General features: G+C 41.0%; 1 protein-coding gene across 1 annotated transcript; it reads right to left on the bottom strand.

The window, feature by feature from the left end:
- Positions 1–81: 81 nt before the first annotated feature.
- On the bottom strand, positions 82–19,855 carry LOC140944679 (Fanconi anemia group M protein-like). Its single transcript, XM_073393799.1, has 19 exons — positions 19,131–19,855; positions 18,165–18,337; positions 17,976–18,053; positions 17,184–17,342; positions 15,610–15,744; positions 14,589–15,155; positions 13,419–13,625; positions 12,420–12,583; positions 8,942–12,099; positions 7,855–7,973; positions 6,442–7,394; positions 5,220–5,910; positions 4,367–4,432; positions 3,874–3,985; positions 3,227–3,353; positions 3,019–3,098; positions 1,806–1,903; positions 964–1,058; positions 82–374 (listed from the first exon to the last, which is right to left on the bottom strand). Exons 1-19 carry the CDS (start codon positions 19,729–19,731, stop codon positions 260–262), a joined length of 7,698 nt encoding a protein of 2,565 aa, XP_073249900.1. The 5' UTR covers positions 19,732–19,855; the 3' UTR covers positions 82–259.
- Between the last annotated feature and the right edge of the window lie 444 nt (positions 19,856–20,299).

Raw genomic sequence — 20,299 nt, 5'->3', positions numbered from 1 at the left:
TCAAGGCACCGTAATCTAGTAACAACGACTATCTAATATTAAGCATCAAGAAAATGCAGTCACCAGTCACAATACGTCTCTTTAATTCACATACTTAATTATTAATAAATTTCTATTATTTAGAAAATTCATTATTACTTTTATCATTATTTTTTCTGAATTCACATAAACACATGTACACCTTTCATTTTCACAAAAACTCAACAAAAACAACGATATGAACAAGTCGAAAACCGCGTGGCTCATTTTCTTCATCGATTTATTTCTTGGAGGCTACCATTTCAGGATTAAACTTGTGTCGAAGGTATTTATAAATCTCTGCAGCACGGGGCCTGGACAGGCTGGGAGTTCTTCTCTCCAACTCAGCCGCAGTACTGCAAATTCAAAATGTATACTTCGAATTATCGCTCTAGTATGTTAAGCCTGGTTGTTACTATTTTATTACATACACAAACGGGTTTTAGGCAATCAGAGGAGTGGACGATGTTTTTCACACGTGAAAAAAAAGTGGTACGTCCAATCAGTCAGCACAATAAGCGCAAACAAAAACACAACGATCAAATTCTTTTAAGCTTGTACTTTTGTTATGCTTGAACCTCTTGGCAAGTTGACTTAAAAACTTAACCTTGTGTAACAGCGCCCATTTCGAGCCAAGGACGTCATTCAGGTCTTCTGTCATTTTTCATAAGCTTCACCCAACAAAAGTGAACTCAGTTAACTTCAAACAATCTTTTTTGTATAAACAAATGGCTGGAATATTGCTAGTTTGCACGTGACGTCACGGCGGCCATGTTGGTGGCCAAGAACACAAGCATTTCTCTCCTCTGGGAACTAAACGCTATTTCCATGTAAATTCTTCGAGAAAAAATTCTATTGTATTGACCGCAGACCCCCAGCATGAGAATTTAAAGTTTTTCTCTGCGTTATGAGCCAGAAGACCAACGCGTGTTGAAATAACCTCACCTGTTGATGATTTCATGGAGCGTTTTGAAAGAGGAACACAGGTTGAGAGCTGTGATATAACTCACATGTGGAAAACTGAGAACAACACGGAAAACCTGAAAAAGCAAAATAATCATATAAAAAAAGTACAAATGAAGTTGCGCTTCATAAATCATGAAAAAAGGCGTAATCATTTTTCTGACCCCCTCCACCATCAACAAAAAAAAGGGAGTTTAAGCAACGACGTTTTCAAGTCATGCACGTCAACCGGAAGTGAACTTTTTGATTCTTCCTTGGGAGCAGAATTTCCACCCCGCAAAATGCTCCACGATATTTAACCGGTTAAATATTTGGGAGAAAGCTCCCGGGGCAAATTGAGCGAACTTGAAAACGCTCCCTCGTGTGTACTGACACATGCAAAATGAGACTGGAGCATGCTCCGGGAGCAAAACCCCTTGTGTGTAATACAAATTTGGTAGCCTTACGACATATTAACCCTTTCACTACCAGAGTGTTTGAGGGGGTTTTGTAAGGTGACTCTAACTTTCGAGTCTATGGACGAAATCCTATAATGTGACCATTCAAATGAAAGCTCTCTGCCTGTACTTTCACATGATGCCATTTGCTTCCCAAAATTTTAGAAAATGAATTTGGAACTTTGGTCGAAATTTGCCTTAGGCCACATTTGGCAGTGAAAGGGTTAAAAGAGAAAAACCCTCACTTCCGGTTGACGTTTGTCGCTCAAAACTGAATCGCGTCAAGACTTTGAAGTCACCAAAGCGAGCACTAGTTAAAATGGTTCAATACCACAAAAATTAAACAGTGGCAAAGAAGGTCAGTAATTGAAGGAGACTCATTTGTACCTGTTCACGTTCTTTGCTGAGAGAAGTGGGTGCTGTAATAGTGGTTCCCTTTTTGGTCTCAATGGCGGCTAGCTCCGCTAAGAGTGTAGCTGTTTGCTCTGAAGAAAAAACAATGATTTTAAAAAAATAATGTTCACAGTTGACTTTATCTTCGCCGTTAGTAACTCGAAAACAGGGTTCAGTTACAGTCCATCTCTCGTTCAGATCTCATGCGCTCTACTCACCTCTTGCACTTTGTAATTCGAAGATTAGGAAAAACGCAGAACATAGGGCTGTTTCGGTTTGCAAAATAAATACAGTACACCATAAGGGGCCTAATTTGGTTGTCTTAATTAGCGTCCATATGGTTCACTTTTCTAGGGTTGATTTGGACCCACGGTCTGAAATGAGTCCCAGAATAGGCTGGAATAGTTATGTTTTGTTCAAATTATGCTATAGATAAACCAGGAAATGGCACTTTTGCGATCACAAATGCTTCCAAAATTAACCGGGCGTGACACATGTAATAGTGGGGAAAAATTTGCCAATTCCGGAGCACAAAACCCTTCTAAGTTAAGAAATATCTTAACTAAAATCAACTGTCTCCGGTACGAAAAGCTTTTGGATCGGCTCTAATACTAAGGGCCTATTTACATGGAGGTGGGGGACCCCAGGTAGGTGAGGTAACCCGCCTGTCCATATAATCTCTCATTTTAATTTGATCACGTTTACATGATAGGTGGGGTAACCTGCCACATGTTACCTCACCTACCTGAGGTCTCCCACCTCCATGTAAACAGGCCCAAAAGAATTGATCTCTAACAATAGCACATTGTTAAGACTGATTAGAAACAATACTTACGATACCCGTGAAAGTCTTAACTAAGCAGGCCTTTGCATATCGTGCCAGAGGACAGAAATAAATTGGCGGCTTCCTGGACACACAATTAATAAGTATCCATTATTCGTGTATCTTTTCACGCAAAAGCGCTGCGTTGAATATTGAGCTTGTTTCATGAGTATACTACCATTTTCAGTGACCAACAACGTAAAAATAGTTCCGTGAGAACGTAGTATACGTGAAGGGATCAATAAAAACACATACTTTTAGTGCCACATTTTTGCGCGACAACTTCCACGAAAAACAACGCTGGCAGCCAAACAGAACCATCCAAAACACTACATAAGACTTTGGTATATTCCCTAATTTTGTTTCTAGCCATAGGCTTCATACCGTGGGAGTCACTAAACAGAATCTTCACATGAGTCTGAGCGATGCATGCCAGAGTAAATATATAAGCTTTGGTCTTGATGCTGAAAATAAAAAAGCGAAAAGTTTATTAACACATATTCTTATCACGTAAGACCAGGAACTAATCTTTGAAGGTCATTGAAGCCACTTCACGCATCGTAAAGTGACATCATATTAACGATATACTCACAATTTTTTCTCTGTTTCTCCTGGTCTCAAACGATCTTTCTCGATGATTAAGCACGGCCTGTCGTACAGATCACACATTCTGCGCATGCACTCTACCAGCTTGGGACTGTTGGCTCCATTTGCCACATCTAAAAGCGAATAAAAGACTATTCTTAGGGAGTCGATTTTATGCCAAACTAGAAGATAATGCCAAACATTTTTTTAGGCATTTTTTTTGCGCGGGGAGATGGGTCAAAATTCGTCATCCATAAGAAAAACAAAGTGGAAATCAACACAACACTGACCCAATGTCACGAGTACAGGAGCAAGGATTGGCAAATTTGGATACCAAAATTATACAATTCCAACCCTTATATACGAACATCCCTATAATGCAGACACTTGGCCATGTCTCTGGTGGCCATATTAAAGAGACTTCACTGTAAATTTAGAGGGTTGAAATAACAACGTTTTCGAGTAGGAAGCACTCCATGCCACCCAGATAAAAAAAATAGCTGATTGCCTCTGGAAAAGATAAGACGCGCCCTGCGCTTAGGTTTCACCAAGTTTTTTTTTAGCACAAATTTTTTCGCAACTTTTCACAAAGTCTCTGAGCCGTTACTCTTCTCAAGTGGTTTTCACAGAACGTAGAGGCAACAACCAAATTACCGGAAGCTGTTTTCCTCTTAACAGCCATTCTGTTACTGACAATGTAGTCACAACCGGTCAGCTGACACACTTCCGCCTTCATGTTATGCTTTAACCGTAATAAGGAAACTACCTGAGAGGGAAGGATAGCGATGATTGTATCAGTAAACATCAAACTGAAAATTATTGACATCAAGCTTGCCACATTCTATAGTGTTATTAAAGACTACTTGGTTTAAGTAAAATTCTTAAATTTCTTGACTTACACGCTCCTCATCGAACAAGAGGAAGAATTATCCGCGCTTGAGTGGCTGAGCGTGTTTTTCTGCAAATTGGCGTTAGCGTTTTTTTGTAAGCCAAATTGTAACTTCAAAATAATCAGATTCGTTCATTTTTCAAAGCGACTGAAAGTAATGCAAAGCGATTTTCACTTTTCTACAGAAAACCCCAAAAAGAATTTGTTACTTAAACATCACAAGGGAAAGAAACAGAATATGGTTAGATAAGAACTCACCTGAGAACTTGAGATTTCGCGAGTATCGACCAAGATTATTGTTTTTCCTTTGTCTTTGTCCGATGACTAGAATAAAAAAACACTTCTTACAATAAAATAAGGCAATGTCCACAACTTTTAATCTTCGTAAACTTTAACGAAAACATATAGATAGCTACCCCTGCTCGCAAGAGTTAGTAGTATAGTAAGAATGGATTAGGCCTTTTTTAGGTGGAATCTTGCTTAAGTGAAAAGATATACATAAACGTCGACGAGTCGACGACGTCACAAGAAAGGTAAATTAAAGTATTTTTTGGTTTCCCTCCACCACAACCACTATCGCATTTTCTTGCTGTTGTTGTCGTTTTTCCTTCATCACCACCTCCTCTACTGTTGGAATCCTCCTCCTAATTCCTACAGTTCTCGTTGTCCTCCTTATTTGTTTTGTTTTCCCTGCGTCGTCAAATGAATGAGATTCTAACAAAAAAAGCCCAACACGGCCCTCACTTTTTTTTATAATTTCAGCGTTTCCGCATCGCCTTAAACAGTCTATGCAAAGCCATCGAAAGCGCTTATAAATCATACGCTTTCATTTCCAACCTATTCTAGGCACAAACCTCCGGAATACCCATCCACGTTCGCCTCCTTGCTCCAAATAGTCAACGAAGAGAACAAACGAAATCTCTAACTTGAACGAGGTTTAGACATCGGATCGGAATAAGCAAATCACACTACATTTTTGTTAACATTCGCTTTGAATTACGGGCCATTTATGAAGCAGGCTAGAACAGGAATCATCGAACAATTAAAAATTCATATCAGACACATGATGTCGTCTCTTCTTACGTAATTATTCTGCTGGCTCCAGACTTACCGTGAGAAGAGGACTATTCGCAGGCCTGGTACCCAGAGGAGTGGGACGACATGAGGGTGTTACCACCTGCAACTTCGCATGCGCTTCACAAACAGACCGCTGATCGTTATGGGTATCCATGGTCGACAGATTCTTGGAACCAGGTCTATTATTTGAAGTAAGAGAACTACTGTTCGGGATAATTGGTTTTACAACATTCTGAGGAGCAACTTTTGTTGATTGAGAAACCTTGCTTAAAACAGGCTTAGCACTTATCTTGTTTTCTGTTTGTGAGTTATTATCCGGTACTTGATGAGAACTTTCCAGGGAATGTTTAGAACTCTGAACTATCCTTGTAAACTTCTCCACTTTCCGAGAAATACCGTCGTCTTTGTTGGATGAGCTTAACGTCCTATTTGAAACCGTAGATGGGTTCCTTTCGTTGCTGAATTCATTAGAAAAACTGTACTTTATGGTATTCTCACAGTTTTCACTCTGCCGTCCTGTCAGAGTCACTGAATTGATTTTTGAAGAATTCCACTCTCCAGTACTTGCATTGTCCGTGAGAAAAGTCTCCGACAAAAAGTCAAAACCGAGTGAGAACGTTGGAAGGTCCTTTAGTTCCATTACAACGTCGTCATCTGTCATTTCCATAGCCACCGCGATTTCTTTCATATCTTGATATTGGAAAATGTTGATTCCTGGCGTTTTCCTGGAAGGTAAAATAAATTTCAAAAAAAGGCCACAAACAGATGTCAATTATTCGCCACTCGTACATTAAGGTAGATAAACTTGGACCGACGTTTTTCAAGATTACCCGAATGTCATCCCTTTTTAACTTCTTCATTTTTGCCAGTCTGTGCTTATCCTCTTGGTCCCAAGACAAGCTAATCAACGCGAAATGTTTACCGGCCAAATCGTTGCAGACAAAGTTTACAAGACGAGCGAAAAACTCCCCGAGTGCTTACTCATACCGAAAAAGCTCCACACTGAAAATTACTGAAGATCTATAAAGTAATTAAGGAAATTAAAAGTCCACGAAATCTGCGACCGATAACATTTCTGATTTGTGCAACATAAATGGTGACATGGCCAAACATATGGCCTAACTGAAAAAAAGAACTATTTGCAGCCCTGCATTGGAGAAGAAAATAAGTATAAATAATGGCGCAGAACAACAAAAAAGAGCAGAAACGTTTTCAGAAATCCAACGAGTTCAAATATATTTATTTCGATCACTTACTTTGTTGAAGAGTTTTCTCCTTCACTTTCAAAGGCATTGAGCAATTCACTGTCACTAATATCATTGTTCCACTCACTAACGAAAGAACCCGTATTGCGCATACTCTCTTTGTTACTTGCTGACCGCTGTAGGGACGTGTGGTTGTCATGGAAATTTCTTTTGTCAGCTAAAACGTCAGTGGACTTGACAAAGTCGTTGTTAAGTTTATTTCCAGTAATCTTGGATTTAGCTGGGAAGTTTCCAAACGCATTAGTTTGACGCTGTGGTGGTGGTGGAGGTCTCAGTGGAGGTCCCAGTTCAACAGTGTTCTCTTTGTCATACGTTTCTGGCATTTTGCTGTGTTTGCTTAACTTCGGCGAAACTTCCTCTTCAAGGGTATCATCCAAAATTCGCTTTCTCTTCATACGCTTAACTGGTCGTCCAATTTGACTATCTTCAAAGGATTTGTCCACGCGAGAATCACCTTCACTTTGGGGCCTACGCGTAACCTCGTTTTCAGAACGAGTATTTGCCTCGTTTTCGTGCAAACTGTCATGTCGATATCCATCTATTTCGTCCTCATCCTCAACCTCGTTTTCAAACACGCTCTCTGACCCATAAGTCTCCTCTGCTTCAGACGGAGATTCACTGCCCTCATCAACCGCTTTATACACCATTTTGTACCTGTTTCGCTGTTTATGAAACAAAGGTGTTTTAAAGTTCAGTGAACCGCAAAGAGGGCTCCGAAGAGACTGTCTATAAACCGCCATCATGTCCATGGGTGAGCTGGCATGGCGTGGTCTTGCAGCAGAAGGTGTTCTCTGTGTCATTTGAGTGGAGTCGTCTATAAAGCTATCCAGTTCCTCCACGTTTTCCTCCTCTTCTTCGTCGGAAGAGAAATCATTGATATCGCTGCCGGACAGCTCTGCTTCGTCGTCGAGGAAATGGTTTCTTCGAGGCTTACTTTTGTTTTTCTGGGGAGATAACATCTAAAATTGTCACCGCAATAATACTTGAACCACTTTGGGCCTTTTTGCAACATAGCTAAGAATTTTCCCCAACAGCGTGTTCTTCCACTGGCTACATAAAGGCGCTATGCCACGCAATTTGCTATCTTTTTCAAAAGCTAAAACGTGTCTCCGCATAATTCCAAAAATAATGGCCCAGTTTTATTACTTTAGACTATACTTAGGCATTGAAACTGTTTCCAGTCGTCCTTTGTTATGGATGGAAAGAATAGACATGGAACATTAAACATTTTGGACAACTTTTAATGCTCTGCCTGCAAAAATGACCCCCCCCCCCCCCCCAAAAAAAAAAAAAAAAAAATTAGCCATGATGCATCTACATGAACAAGCAAACATGAACAACTACAAATAACGGCCGGGTACGCAACTGGTTAAGAAATGACAGTACAGGCAATAATCTACTAACCTTTCTTAATGAATCGACCGACTTCCGTGTGCCGTGTTTACCACCAATCCCAAGAGATTTTCTTTTCTCCTTTCCAGGTTTGTTTGGGCAAGCTCTGAATGATTCGGGCCGGCTTCGCTCTGGTTATGAAAATAAGACTTAATAACTGTGCTTAAACTGGTTATCATTTTCACGCTCATGCATAAGACACAATTAGCCTGAATTAACTGCGGCCACTTTAATATAAGAGCCTATTGAGCAGCACAAAGCCTGGTGTAGCACTATTCTCTAACTTTTTGCCACCATGGGAAATTTCAAGGCAAACCAAAGGAACTAGAATCCTTTTGAGTCAACAACAGAGTAGGAGAACAAAACTTTTTCACACAGTATGCACAGTATAGGACAATTACATGATAACGTCATTGCATTACAGATACCAGAATCCTTCAGTCTGTTTTTTTTATCTACAAAAATTAAGTTAAGGCTTTTGGTTTTAATCCTCAGCGGAGCAGCGGGATTGATAAATTTAAATAAGAAAGCAAAAATGAAATGAATCCCGGGGGTTGTAGTCAAATGTCGTCATCGTGGAAATGGCCTAATGCTTTCAATTCAAAGAGATAGACGGCAAATTGTTGTTGCTCGAAGTATCTAGAACATCAAGCCTCTAATTCCTTCCCAGCGTCTTTTCGGGTATGAAAGGTACCAAGTAATAACTTCAGCACAGAATTGACCTCAAAAATTCGTTAATAATTCATAAAGAAAAAAAAAAGCAAAAGGAATTAATATTTAATGATTGTCTTGATATCTCATAAGGATACGGCTAAACTTTTCGTACATTTTTTTTTTGACCAAAATAACCCCAAATCGAAATTTTAGTGCAAGAATGAGCTGATCTATGTCAGAGATTTTGAAGCCGTTCAAAAAACTCCTAGTGGTGTATCATCAGGTTTAAAAACTCTCGGCTTCCGTCCGAGTTCTTGAACCTGGTAATACACTCCTGCTCGTTTCTTAAACAGTACCTAAAACAGCCATATCCTGGTGACATGGCCCCGTTAAGACTCAAACAATGGACTGCGGACGTATCACTATCACTGTACACTACACTGACCTGATTTGTCGACTTCAAATTCCTCGTCACTCTCTGACCCCAATCGACCAATGCGAGATGACAAACTATGAGGTTGATTCTCGCATCGCTTATCGGGGGGCCTTTTAAACCCTTCCTGGGAGCACGGACTTGACAAAGCCTGCCTTCTTAGTGAAATGGCTTTCCTAACGGGACGAATAACATCTTCTTCGTCGTCCTCTTTGTCATTTTCATCTTCGCTTTCCATAACCGCTACAACAGTGCCGTTATGAGTTCGTAAATTCGACAGATTGGCTGCACAGTCTTTGGCTAAAGATACGTCACAAACCATGTCTGTAGAAGAGGGCTCTCTTGCCACCGTTTCCGAGTTCATGGGTTCATTTGGCCTTGATGAACAATTTATTGAAGTCCCTTGTAACTTCACAACACGGAGTTCTTCCTTGGAATTCATTTTCAACGAGCTCGTCGATCCAAAATTCATGGGCTTGGCTTGTGGACCCTCCGATTTCTTTGCCAGGATCCCTTTGTCTTTAGGCGAAGTACGTTTTCTGCTCAGTTTAAGCTTTTTAGGCAGCGGCGATCTACAAATATTATCTACATTATCTTTTTCATCGTTGTTAATATTGCTGGCAGTAGTACCAGCAGCATTGGTACTGGTACTACTGCTAGCACTGCCAACAGCATCGTGACCAACCCTGATACCAGTATCAATGTTTCGATTCGTCACCATTCCACTAGTTGGCACTACAGATATATTCGGTTCTTTCTCGGGCATTCCTTGGCCTTTTACCCGAGAAGGCAGCCCAACCAGAAGGGTTTCTGTAAAACGATTGGCCTTTAATTTGAACTTGCTTGACGCTTGTTTGAGTGGAAGTGTTGACGAAACAGGTGGAGCTGCTACCAAGTTCCTACGGTCATCCAGCACTCCTGTATCACTAGCAGTAGCACTGGAGTGCTCGCCTCTAGAGATGACTTCAGGAAAAGTTTGTCCGACATCTACTGATAAAGCCCCTTCGTCAAGACAATCCTTGATCTTTTTGCCGTCTTTACTCTTCATACTTAATTCAGACCCTGTGGTTTCAGAAGAGTCACTGACTAACTTCGACGAATATTTTCTATCTGCAGAGCTTCGCTGAAAAGCACTTAACTTGCTAATGGACGCCTGCAGATCAGTCACAACTGAAACTTCAGAATTCGCAGAAGGCTTTACTTTTATCTCTTTGTCAAGAACTTTGGAGCTTGCCAACTCGGCTTTAGTTTCACGTTCACTCGAGGTTTTTGACGCACATAGCAAACTATTTGACCCGTCTCTTGTGGTTAAATCTTGTTCGCCAACAGGTTTCTTTTGACTGTTTTCAGTGGTAAAATCTTCAGGCAAAGTCAAATCAGTGAAGGCGTCGTCATCGGTTTCATCCATTAAAAAAGCCTCAGCAAAGCCTGGATTATCTTGAGGATAACAATTTTCATCGGCATGCTCATTAAACTCGTTCATTGGACTGCCACACCACACACCAAATCCAAAACTACTCTCTGCGTCATCGTTAGGGGATACAACTTTCGAGTCCTCATTTCCACTCTTTGGAATTCCGGGCACGTTATTATCCATTCCACTCGGAACATCAAATGAGGTCAGCACCTCACATTGGTTAAATACAGAGCTATCAACATTGTGCGCGGAACTCAAACTATTATATGAGCGATTCCCTTGATTTTTGATCACTTCTCGATCAGCTTCACTCTCAAAGGTCTCAGATGTAGCGACAGTGCATGTTTCGGCAATTCGACCTTCTTTTTCTAGGCAAGTATTTTTCAACACGTTTTCCTTATTAAGGTCTTTGCCAGGTCTGGTGTCATCCTCCTCTAGAAAATCACCCATCAAAAACGGTTCTATCAGTGAGTCACTCTCAAAGCAAGCTTTAGGTGACATAGCCGACAAAGCCTTTTCTGAAGGAGCAAACTTGTCTACGTTTCCGCGTAGATTATGTCTACACGATTTCTGAGATTCCTCGTCGGGTTTTACTGGAAACTCGTCAAGTTCTACACTTGAAGGCGATAGACTTATCTTATCTAAAGCATCTAAAGAAGGAGGAGTAGGGACTGGGTCCATTGCGGAGACAAAACGTGTCCGATGGAGCTTAAAACCCTCATTAAAACCATGAAAATCAGGCGTTGCAGTGGGTAGAAGATTGGACAGTTCATCAGAAGCAGTATCAGAAACACAGCCGTCCTCAGACTCATGAGCACGTCCTGCTCCCTTCAGCATCACTGGTTCGTCGTTAACTTCATTGCAGCCTTTTAGTAGCATTATTTTGTCAGCCTCGGCCTCTGAAGTTTTGTCGGTTTGTTCATGGAGATCTCCTACGTCAGGTAGGTCACTCTCCAGTACTGCATCATCCGGGTTTCGTAATTCATCTTCCACTGACAAGTCTTCGTTTGGTCCTACGCATGCACTTGTTCCATCAGATTCGAAATCTTCGTCTTTGTTATCAAACCGTTTCAGGAACTCCTTCCAACGCGCTCTATTCTCGGGCGATCGCCTCTTTGCTCCTTTAACATTCCTCTTCCCTCCACCAACCCCATGTTCCTTACTTAAGTCTTGGCCGCCATCTCCGGTATCAGCCTCACCCTCCATTTGCAATTTCTTTCGAGTCTTCTTTGCTTTCTTAACATTTTTCCTTGTGACCTCGTTCTCCTGGCAACCACCATCGTCATCAGCAACACGAACCTCAACAACAGCGCAATCTGTTTGCCCAGGTTTCAAAATGTCATCCTCGTTCAAAAAAGATAACATTTCCAGATCGTAGCTTTCATCGCCGTCTGGCCCGTGACCGCCATGAAGCTCCGTAAACTCTAAGAGCTCTACTAAATGTTGCGTGCGGCGAGAGTGTGTGACAGCCTTAACAGGTTGTAACGTTGTTTGCCAGGGAAGCCACTCTACTAGTGAAGGTTGCGTGACAGGTTTCTTCGCTTCTGATAACGAGCGTCTTGACCTCTTTGTGACTGACAGTTGAGGTGACAGACCTGCCTCGTGATCTGGAAGTTTAAAATGTTCCTGCCAGTAAACTAGCTCTTCGTACGTCAAGAAGCCATCGGTTTTCTTTGAAGTTGTTGTCGCCGATTTAGTAGCAAAGCTTTTGATGTCAGCTCCGTCGGAAGACCGCCCCTTCTTTTTGCCTTTGCTGCAAGCAACAGAATTGTCTACAACTTAGTTCAAATCTTCTAATTGATAGAAAAAAATAGTTGACTTACTAGCCATCTAATTAATAAATAAAAATCCACTGAAGTAACAGAATCGCGATACATATTTATTTAATTAAGGGTTTGTTAAGCAACGTCTCCTGCATCTTCCAACGCATCGACACAAACGAATTGCGCGACAACTTGGAAGAAAAATGCCCTGTTTAACATGGCGTTTGGTTTAGATTATAGACGTGAAGAGTTGCCAAGAGCGAATAAATGAACAATTAGCGGAATCTCGTCATGGGGAGATGTAACAAACCTCTGAGCTTGAAATTTTCCAACCGTCATCTCCATTTTTAGCACTGTAGGGACAAGCTGCCTAGGAACCATGCGAGGGTTATCCGTGTAAAGATCAAACGACTTGGCAGCCTGTTTCACAGCTTTGTGAATTGACTTTTTGCTTCTTTGACTCTTCTGATAAACCTGTAACCAACAAAACAATTCTCAGCAAGACTCTCAGCAGTCTGCTAGCAGGCTCTCTTGTAAAGGAGTGTTGGGAGAGTGGCAGAGTCGCAAGAGTTTTAGGCGCGTGGTGTAGCCGCGAGAGGTTAGGTACTTTAAGATCCAACGACGCGGACGATAACGAGAACGTCCAAAAAACATATCGGTTTAATTAGCAAAACAACAACTTCGCACGTGCATCACACTTTTTTGTACATTTCTTTCCCGTTTTTGCACGACTACGACGTGAAAATGCCTAATTTCGCGTTTTATGGAGGACGTAAACGAGCAACGACGAAGTTTTTTTCTCTTTCTGAGCTTGAATATTGTCGCTTGAAATTCAGCTTCAGGAGGGTTCGCCTACAATTGACAAAGTAAGTGGATAGGAATAATCACTGAAAGAACGCAAATCACTTTTTAAGCGACGTTCTTGTCGCCGTCCAGTCGTTGGATCTTAAAGTCCCTGTTTGCTCGAGTGACGCAGCCGCGAGAGATTTGCGCGAGAGGCGTAACCACAAGGAGAGCCGGTTTGTAACTACTCCGAGAAATTGCAAATGCCAAATTTGGTACGAAATCCCAACACGAGAGTCTGTCCACAAGATAACATCGCAGCTTCAGGTTACTTATTTCAGGCTACATTTATTTTGCAGAGCGGAAGGTCGCAGGGTCGTAATATAACTGGGGAAGTGAAGACGACACTGCTTCTGCCCTGCAAGCGGCTAGACCTTCGCGTGGGTCGGACGGTCGCCCGAAAAGTGAGAATTGTTTCCCTTCAACTATAATCACAAAGCCAAAAAAAATAATTACTACTTAGTACCTGCTCTTCCTTGCCTTCAGTAACGAGTATCACTATTCGCCCGTCTCTCTTTCGACCTGTTCGCCCCATTCTCTGCACCAGGCGGATAGGAGACGCATGCGCATCAAAGCAAACAATGAGGTCAACTTCGCCAATGTCCAGACCCTCCTCGCCAACACATGTGGCCACCAATGTATTATAACCGCCTTGACGAAACCGCTGTACAACCTAACGAAGTAACATTATACGTAATGGTGGTTGTCATACCTTGTTCAGTCATATAACATGGCATACCAAGTGCTGACTGAGTAAAACTTAATTATTTTATGCAGGACTTGCTCGCCCTACGTAACACTTAGCTTCTGCAAAAATTAGCATAGATATTTTCAATGGATGTGAGCGTCAAAGGTAATTCACGCTGAGAGCTGAAGCAGCGTGTTAAGGGATTAGGTTATTAATGGAAAAGATACAGAAGCTCTAAGTCTGTGTGGCAAGCGTCGAAAGGGGTGGAGGGAAGGAGGGGGAAAGGAGGAGAGTTGGGGCGCTCTCTTTTCCTTTTCCATTTCGCATTTTTCTCAGTGAATGAAAATCGACAATGGGTGACATCAACAAAACAAGATCTCGAACAAGGTGGGAAGAGGAAGGATTTACAGTCGTTTCGCCAACCAGCCAGGGACCCGTTTCTCGAAAGTCCCGATAATTAACGGGCCCGGTAAGCTGTCTCCGTTTACATTAAAGATCGAGGTTTTAATAGTTTTGCATCTAACATGATAAAACTATTAGTTAATTAAACAAAACGGAGTAGCTTGCTAGCCAGGAGCAGCGCTCTTATTCTTTATATTTCGATTTGAATATTTGATTTCGGGCCCGAAAAGTTACCGGGTCTTTCGAGAAACGGACCCCAGGTCAGTTCCCCAACTTAATAGGGAGCGACCTTGATGGAAAATCTCTTAGAGCTTTAAGTTAACCCTTTAAGTCCCAATGGTGACCAACATAAATTTTCTCCTTATTTTATCCATACATCATTAAGAGAAAAGGTTAAGGAATTAATAAAATGATCACCAAAGAGAAAATTCTTTGATCTGTTATCAAAGTCTCTCAACACATTCTTTAAGAAAATGTATGGAGATCAGTTTGGAGAATTTGTATGTGGATATTGGGGCTTAAAGGGTTAAGAGATGCCAGCCAAACCTGAAGTTGTTCCTTTTGTGAAAGTCCTCTGGAACTCTTCCCTGTCGACTGCTGTCCAATAAAACTCATGACACGCACTAAAGGCTTGTGTTGAGCTAACAAGGCCGCAATCTCGTTCACGCTGTCTCTGTACTGCGAGAAAATCATCACACGTGTGGTCACACCCTTAGAATCACCCCCACTTTTATCCTGAAACGTTTGAAAATGCTCCAAAACAATTTCCTTAAGTTTCATCAACTTGGGATGACTCTTAAACGTTGCGCTTGGCTTGGGCACGTTCATGAGCGCGCGTCTCCTGGGAGAAAACTGCGAAAACAGAAGACTTTCATTGGCGTTGCTCTCCATCGGTGGCTCAATTTCTTCTCTCAGTTCATCCATGAGCTGCGAAAATTCGTAGTTCTTGGTGATTTCTGTTTTGGCCCGTGGCATACCCTTCGTGCCGTCCATGATGCTCTTGATGAAGTTGAAGAAGGACAGGATTCCATGCTGTAGCAGGAGTTCATAGGCGTGGTACAGACTGATGCACATGGCAAAGTCCGCTTCAATCCGACTCTGTTGGTTACGGTCCTGAAAGAACCAAGGTAGTTAAAGTTATAGCAGAAGCTATTCTTGATAAATTGTTAGATGAAGCTTCCATATTCTGTGCAGTAGGCGCTGCAACCGTAACGGTACTGATGAGGATACATTTAAAAATCAATCATCTCCTATAAGTTTATTTATAATTATAGAATTAAGGGCACCGATGGCCAGCTAAATACATGATCATCTCAAAGTCAGACATGTCATCAGACGAACGTCTGACTTTCAGCCTAGTGGAAACCTTTAATTTAAAGCCAGCCGTTGGCAGTTACTGACTTACAGCTTTTTTGCCCCTTCAAATATATCCAAGACCGTAAAAAAAAAAAATACAAAAAAACATGTTCATTCAACTAAATCAAGTAAACAACCTTTAAATTTTGAACATTTCTCGTGTCTTTCCCCAAGAAGTATCAACGAAATAGATACCGGTAGTTTTGCTCACCATTCCTCCTTGCTCATTCATCCTTTTTCTGAACTGGTCTCGTGCACTCAACAGAAGAAACTTAGTAACTCGCTGAGGATCTCTCTGCCACAGAGCTCGTTGACAAAACAGCCGACTCACCACACCCTCCAAAACCTGCAAAAAGTAACGTAGCGATACAGTTTTTGGTGAAAGGAACTTTTTGAAGCATGCTGTCACGGCACAAAACGAGTTCCAAACCAGACGTTTTATACTGAAAGGCAACTTAACGCAGAGCCAAGTTTATCTCAACGTTACATAAAGTATTAATCAACCCATGCAATCCCAGACCAAGTTAAGGCGAGATTATTATTAATTTTTGTCACTCAAAAATCTGTGGGGAACATCCTTTGCTGTTCCCCCTTTGGCAGAACTTTTGTAGAGCACTTTTTTTAGGGATTTTAAAAAACGTAATTTTATTTTTTATGTGAATCTTTTCTTTATGGGAGCACCTTACAGGGGTGAAAGGCTGTAACATATTTTAATATTATTGCCCCTCATGTGCATTCTGCCACTACTCAAAGTAATAGGAGCAATGCACAAATTCTTGTGAACAAGAATCATGTGTTTAACCCATCACTCAAGGAAACTCTGCTGAAAAAGACCTTTTGAAGCTAGTTGGGTTGTTTTAAGGTAGGGTTTGAGGTTTTCTTCCCTCTGCACAAATACCGATGTAAGAAGTCAAAGTCCTATATGACTATTAAAAACTGATCACGTCACGTAACAGATGGGTGGTTGTATTTAAACTACTGGTATCTCCGGATCATTAGATTCCAGAGCACTCACTGACTGCTTTCACTCAACCTGCAATCAGGGTGATGGGTTTTTTCCTATTTGAGAAGAGAGGAGAAAAAAGAATGCTTGATGATACATTTTTTTCACAAGCCCTCCAACTGTCCTGTAATTGAAATAAATTAACAACTGCTGATCTGTCATAATCACAACTGTATTCGGATTCCTAAGAGGCACACAAAATGTCTTGGAGATCAAAACAATGACTCTTTCCATGCAGCTGTCTTTTCTGTGCAAAACTAGCAAGTGCATTTCTGTGATGCAACAGCATCATCTAGAGCTTCAATTCAATAATATTATTGGCCACAAAAACGAAAAACAGAACATAAGACAAGGAGAGTTTGTTCACTACTGGAATTGGTTATCTTTCATTAGAACATCACTGTAAGAATCCAGATCTGGTTGGAAGAACATCAAACTAGTACATGTACCGGTAATCTTCAGCCAATAAGAACAGAACTGGATCGCATGTATCATGTCTGGACCAACCAGTTAGACCTCCAGATTCTTACTTGTTTACATGTGATTCTGGTAAGTAAATGAATCATGCCCCCCCGCCCCCCCTGCCCGCGTCACAAAAGGCATATGCAGAGATACAGGGAGGGAATGATTACAGACTACTTACAATGGACACTTTTAAAACACTTGCAAAGAATGTTTTCCCATGTATCAGTATTCACTTATAAAAAGTAGAATGGAGTTGAAGGTACAGAAATGCCAAAATGTGGGTTAAGATGACAATCTGCACATCCCTCTAACCATACCTTCAGATATGAAGCCTTAATTTTAGAGATATCTTCTCCAAGAGAGACAACCACCTTCTCCACCTTTCGACTGTGTGTATATGGCTGAATATCAGGTGATTCTTCGGAACGAAGCTCCATGTGAGAGATCAGCAGATTGGTGATGACTTGCTGTACAGCCTACATCAAAAAAAAAAGAACACCCAAAAAGCTATAAAGCAAAGTAAGGCTTGTTTAAACTTGTTTTGTGGTAGACACTTTGATATTGATCGCAATCTTTTGACCATGTACTTCTGGTCTTCAACAGGCAGTCAAAATGTCATAATCAAATAAGCCTATCTAAAACATCATCATATAACACTACCATTACTTGGTCCTTGAAAAAACCTGAAAAAAAAGAGTCTATACAAGAATGCTGCCAATGGTGAAAAATATATCCCAGAATTACAAAGCCAAAAAAATTTAATAGTGAGCTGTGTGACAGCTTAGAAAAGGTGACCACAACCATAGTGAACATAAGAATTGCACTATCTAGACTGGTTTTTCATGATGAGTGCTAACATGGGTGCCTACACATGGGAGGCCTGCAAAAGGAAGTCCGACAAATACATACATAAACACATTGGTGAGGGATAGTAGTCTAGAGAATGTTAAAGATCTAGAAAGTTGTAAGAGATATTGAGCCTTAAAGAGGCAGTTTTCATCTAGTCATATTCTAGGCATCGACCAGAAATAAGAAGCAAGTTATTATACACAAAATCTTTTTATATGCAGAAAGGAAGTACATGTACATGTACTTTCATAATTTAGTACCTCAAGATCATCTCCAGGTGTTGCACTGAGAGCTAGGACTCGAAAATTCCTGGTGTAACCAGAGATTTCACGAACAACCTAAATAATTTGAAACAAACAGAATTTTTAGATGAACTCAGTTTCTTTCTTATTATTTCCAAGTTTGAACATTACCAGAAAGAAGAGCTAACATTTCATTCTTTTTCTTACTTGACAGTATGCATGGTTCCCAAGTGCCTTGTGTGCTTCATCTGCCACAAGAAGGACAACTTCTTCTGCTCTACAAGAACCTCTGTTTAAATCATTCTGTAAAACTTGGGGTGTGAGAAAAAAAACACGCCGACTCTGCCACAGGGATTGTCGTTTATTAGGAGCCATGTTTCCTGACAGGAATGAAGAAAAAGAGAATGATTAAATCTTTGCCATGTGTTTAGTGTCCTTCATGCAAGGAGCTCTGTTCAATACCTCTTGACAGAAATACACTGTAAGCTTATATTTGTCACTATACCCACAAAGCCTATCCCACTCAAGATACCGTAAACACCAGAGGGGCCTATTTGCAACCCCACCGTTAACCTTTTAGAACTGTCAAGCAATCAGGATCCAAAATTTAGTATAGAAATACAGTGGTCTAGGTTGGCTTATTTTTTACTCACTCCCACATTTTAAAGAATCCAGGACATAGCAGAGCTGGTTCTTAAATAATTTAATTGATTTAATTTCTCAGGGCCATTCCATATACAACAACAAATTTCAGTCACTTCAAGTATAGTTTGCACGTGAACAAGAAAAACATTTGGAGTGAATATTTTTCATTCTTTAAGCCAAGTAGGTGAAACTCTTTACACCTTAAAAACTTGGATCAAAATGACCTGTATCAAAACGACTTCTATACAATTGGTGACAAAATTGTTGAGACATTGCACTCAAATAGGGTAACTTAGGAGAACAAAAGAATCGGCACCGCTCCCCTGTCCCTTCCATTCAAAGTTGGGGTGCTTGTTGTTTTCTATAGGTAGCTCGAACATCGGCACATCATCGCATGGAGCAGATGTGGGAGGAAAAGCTACATTTCCTCCTTTTGAAGTTAGTAAAACGTAAAAAAGCCCAGCTTTGAGCGGAGTGTCTCAACTCATTTTGTCACCGATAGTAGAAACGTCTTTGTGTGGCCCTCACCTGTCATCTCAGCTGTATCAGATTGTGGAATCCCCATGATATTAAAACAAGCTTCAATTTGCTGTGCAACCAAAGGTTTTGTGGGTGCCATAAAAATCACCTTCCCCTGAGGGTACCACCTGTAGAAATTGTACATCACAACTGCTGCAATAAAAGTTTTTCCCAAGCCAGTTGGCAAAGTCACCAAAGTGTTCTTGTAAAGAGCCTGTTGTACAATATCGTATTGATAATTCCTGATGGGGTAATTTGTAGGGTAAATCCAAACATTTCCAGCTTCAAGATCGAAACCAGGAATGACTTCAACTTCGTCATGATTCGTTAAGATGTTTTTTGAAGCAATTGCCTGCCGAGCGGTGGTTGAAACATTGGCGGTGTCGTTGAAAGGTGCGATTTCTTCCGCAGCAGCTAATAATTCATCATCGTCATCCTCTCCCAGGTCTACGATATTATTTGGATCAAAGGCGCTGTAAACTCCGTTTTGAGGCTGCAAAACCCTGTTTGAATTCGCATTTCGTGAAAAGGAATTCGAAGGTGCCTGGGCAGCTGCTGAATGTCCCCAACTCTGAAAGAGCGTCGCCTGTCCCGCTTTGGATTTCTTCATTCTGCATTCTTCAGTAAAAGCCCTCAAAGAGATAGCAAGTTTATCTTGACTGGAACAAAGAATTTATAAACGTTTCTTTCTTCATATTGTCTCACATTATGGTAGACAAGAACAAACGTAATGTGGCACATAAATTCCTGGAGGCCGCCATGTTGATTTGTGTACAAAAAATTGCGCGCTACAGCCATGTGATCAAGATTGACCAATCACTGATAAGAAAAGCTCGTAACCAGTCTACCTCGTTTAAACCATTCATTTGTTGACACTGACCGACCAAAAAAAGCGAGACAGCATTCGTCCGTGAAAAATCGAAATGAAAGCTTTCTAGAGTTGAAAGCCCAATGAAAAGAAATCTTTCAGAATGTATAAGTAACAAAAAAGTTGATATGGAAGACCTCGAAAGTGATTGGATGACACCAGGGAGGATTATCAGGTGTCAGGTTTCAGTTTACGCGCGGCCAATTCCATGGCCTGATGCTTGCGCTTACAGGCATGGTAAACGTGATTTCTGTTTGACTTGAGTTGATCATCTAATTTGTTACCCCTTGATTGCTTTCTATCGGCCTTC

This window comes from Porites lutea, chromosome 7 (assembly GCF_958299795.1).
Source record: "Porites lutea chromosome 7, jaPorLute2.1, whole genome shotgun sequence".
NCBI classification, from domain to species: domain Eukaryota; kingdom Metazoa; phylum Cnidaria; class Anthozoa; order Scleractinia; family Poritidae; genus Porites; species Porites lutea.
The sequence above is the reverse complement of the archived record's forward strand: the minus strand, read 5'-3'. Positions and strand labels throughout refer to the sequence as shown.

Bases quoted from the DNA above. Each gene is read 5' to 3' on its own strand.
- LOC140944679 (XM_073393799.1), bottom strand. From the start codon at position 19,731: ATGAAGAAATCCAAAGCGGGACAGGCGACGCTCTTTCAGAGTTGGGGA. The intron at 17,343-17,975 runs GTACTAAATTAT...TTTTTGATGTAG, and splicing joins CACCTGGAGATGATCTTGAG to GCTGTACAGCAAGTCATCAC. The intron at 12,584-13,418 runs GTACTAAGTAGT...TGTTGGTTACAG, and splicing joins CTGAAGGCAAGGAAGAGCAG to GTTTATCAGAAGAGTCAAAG.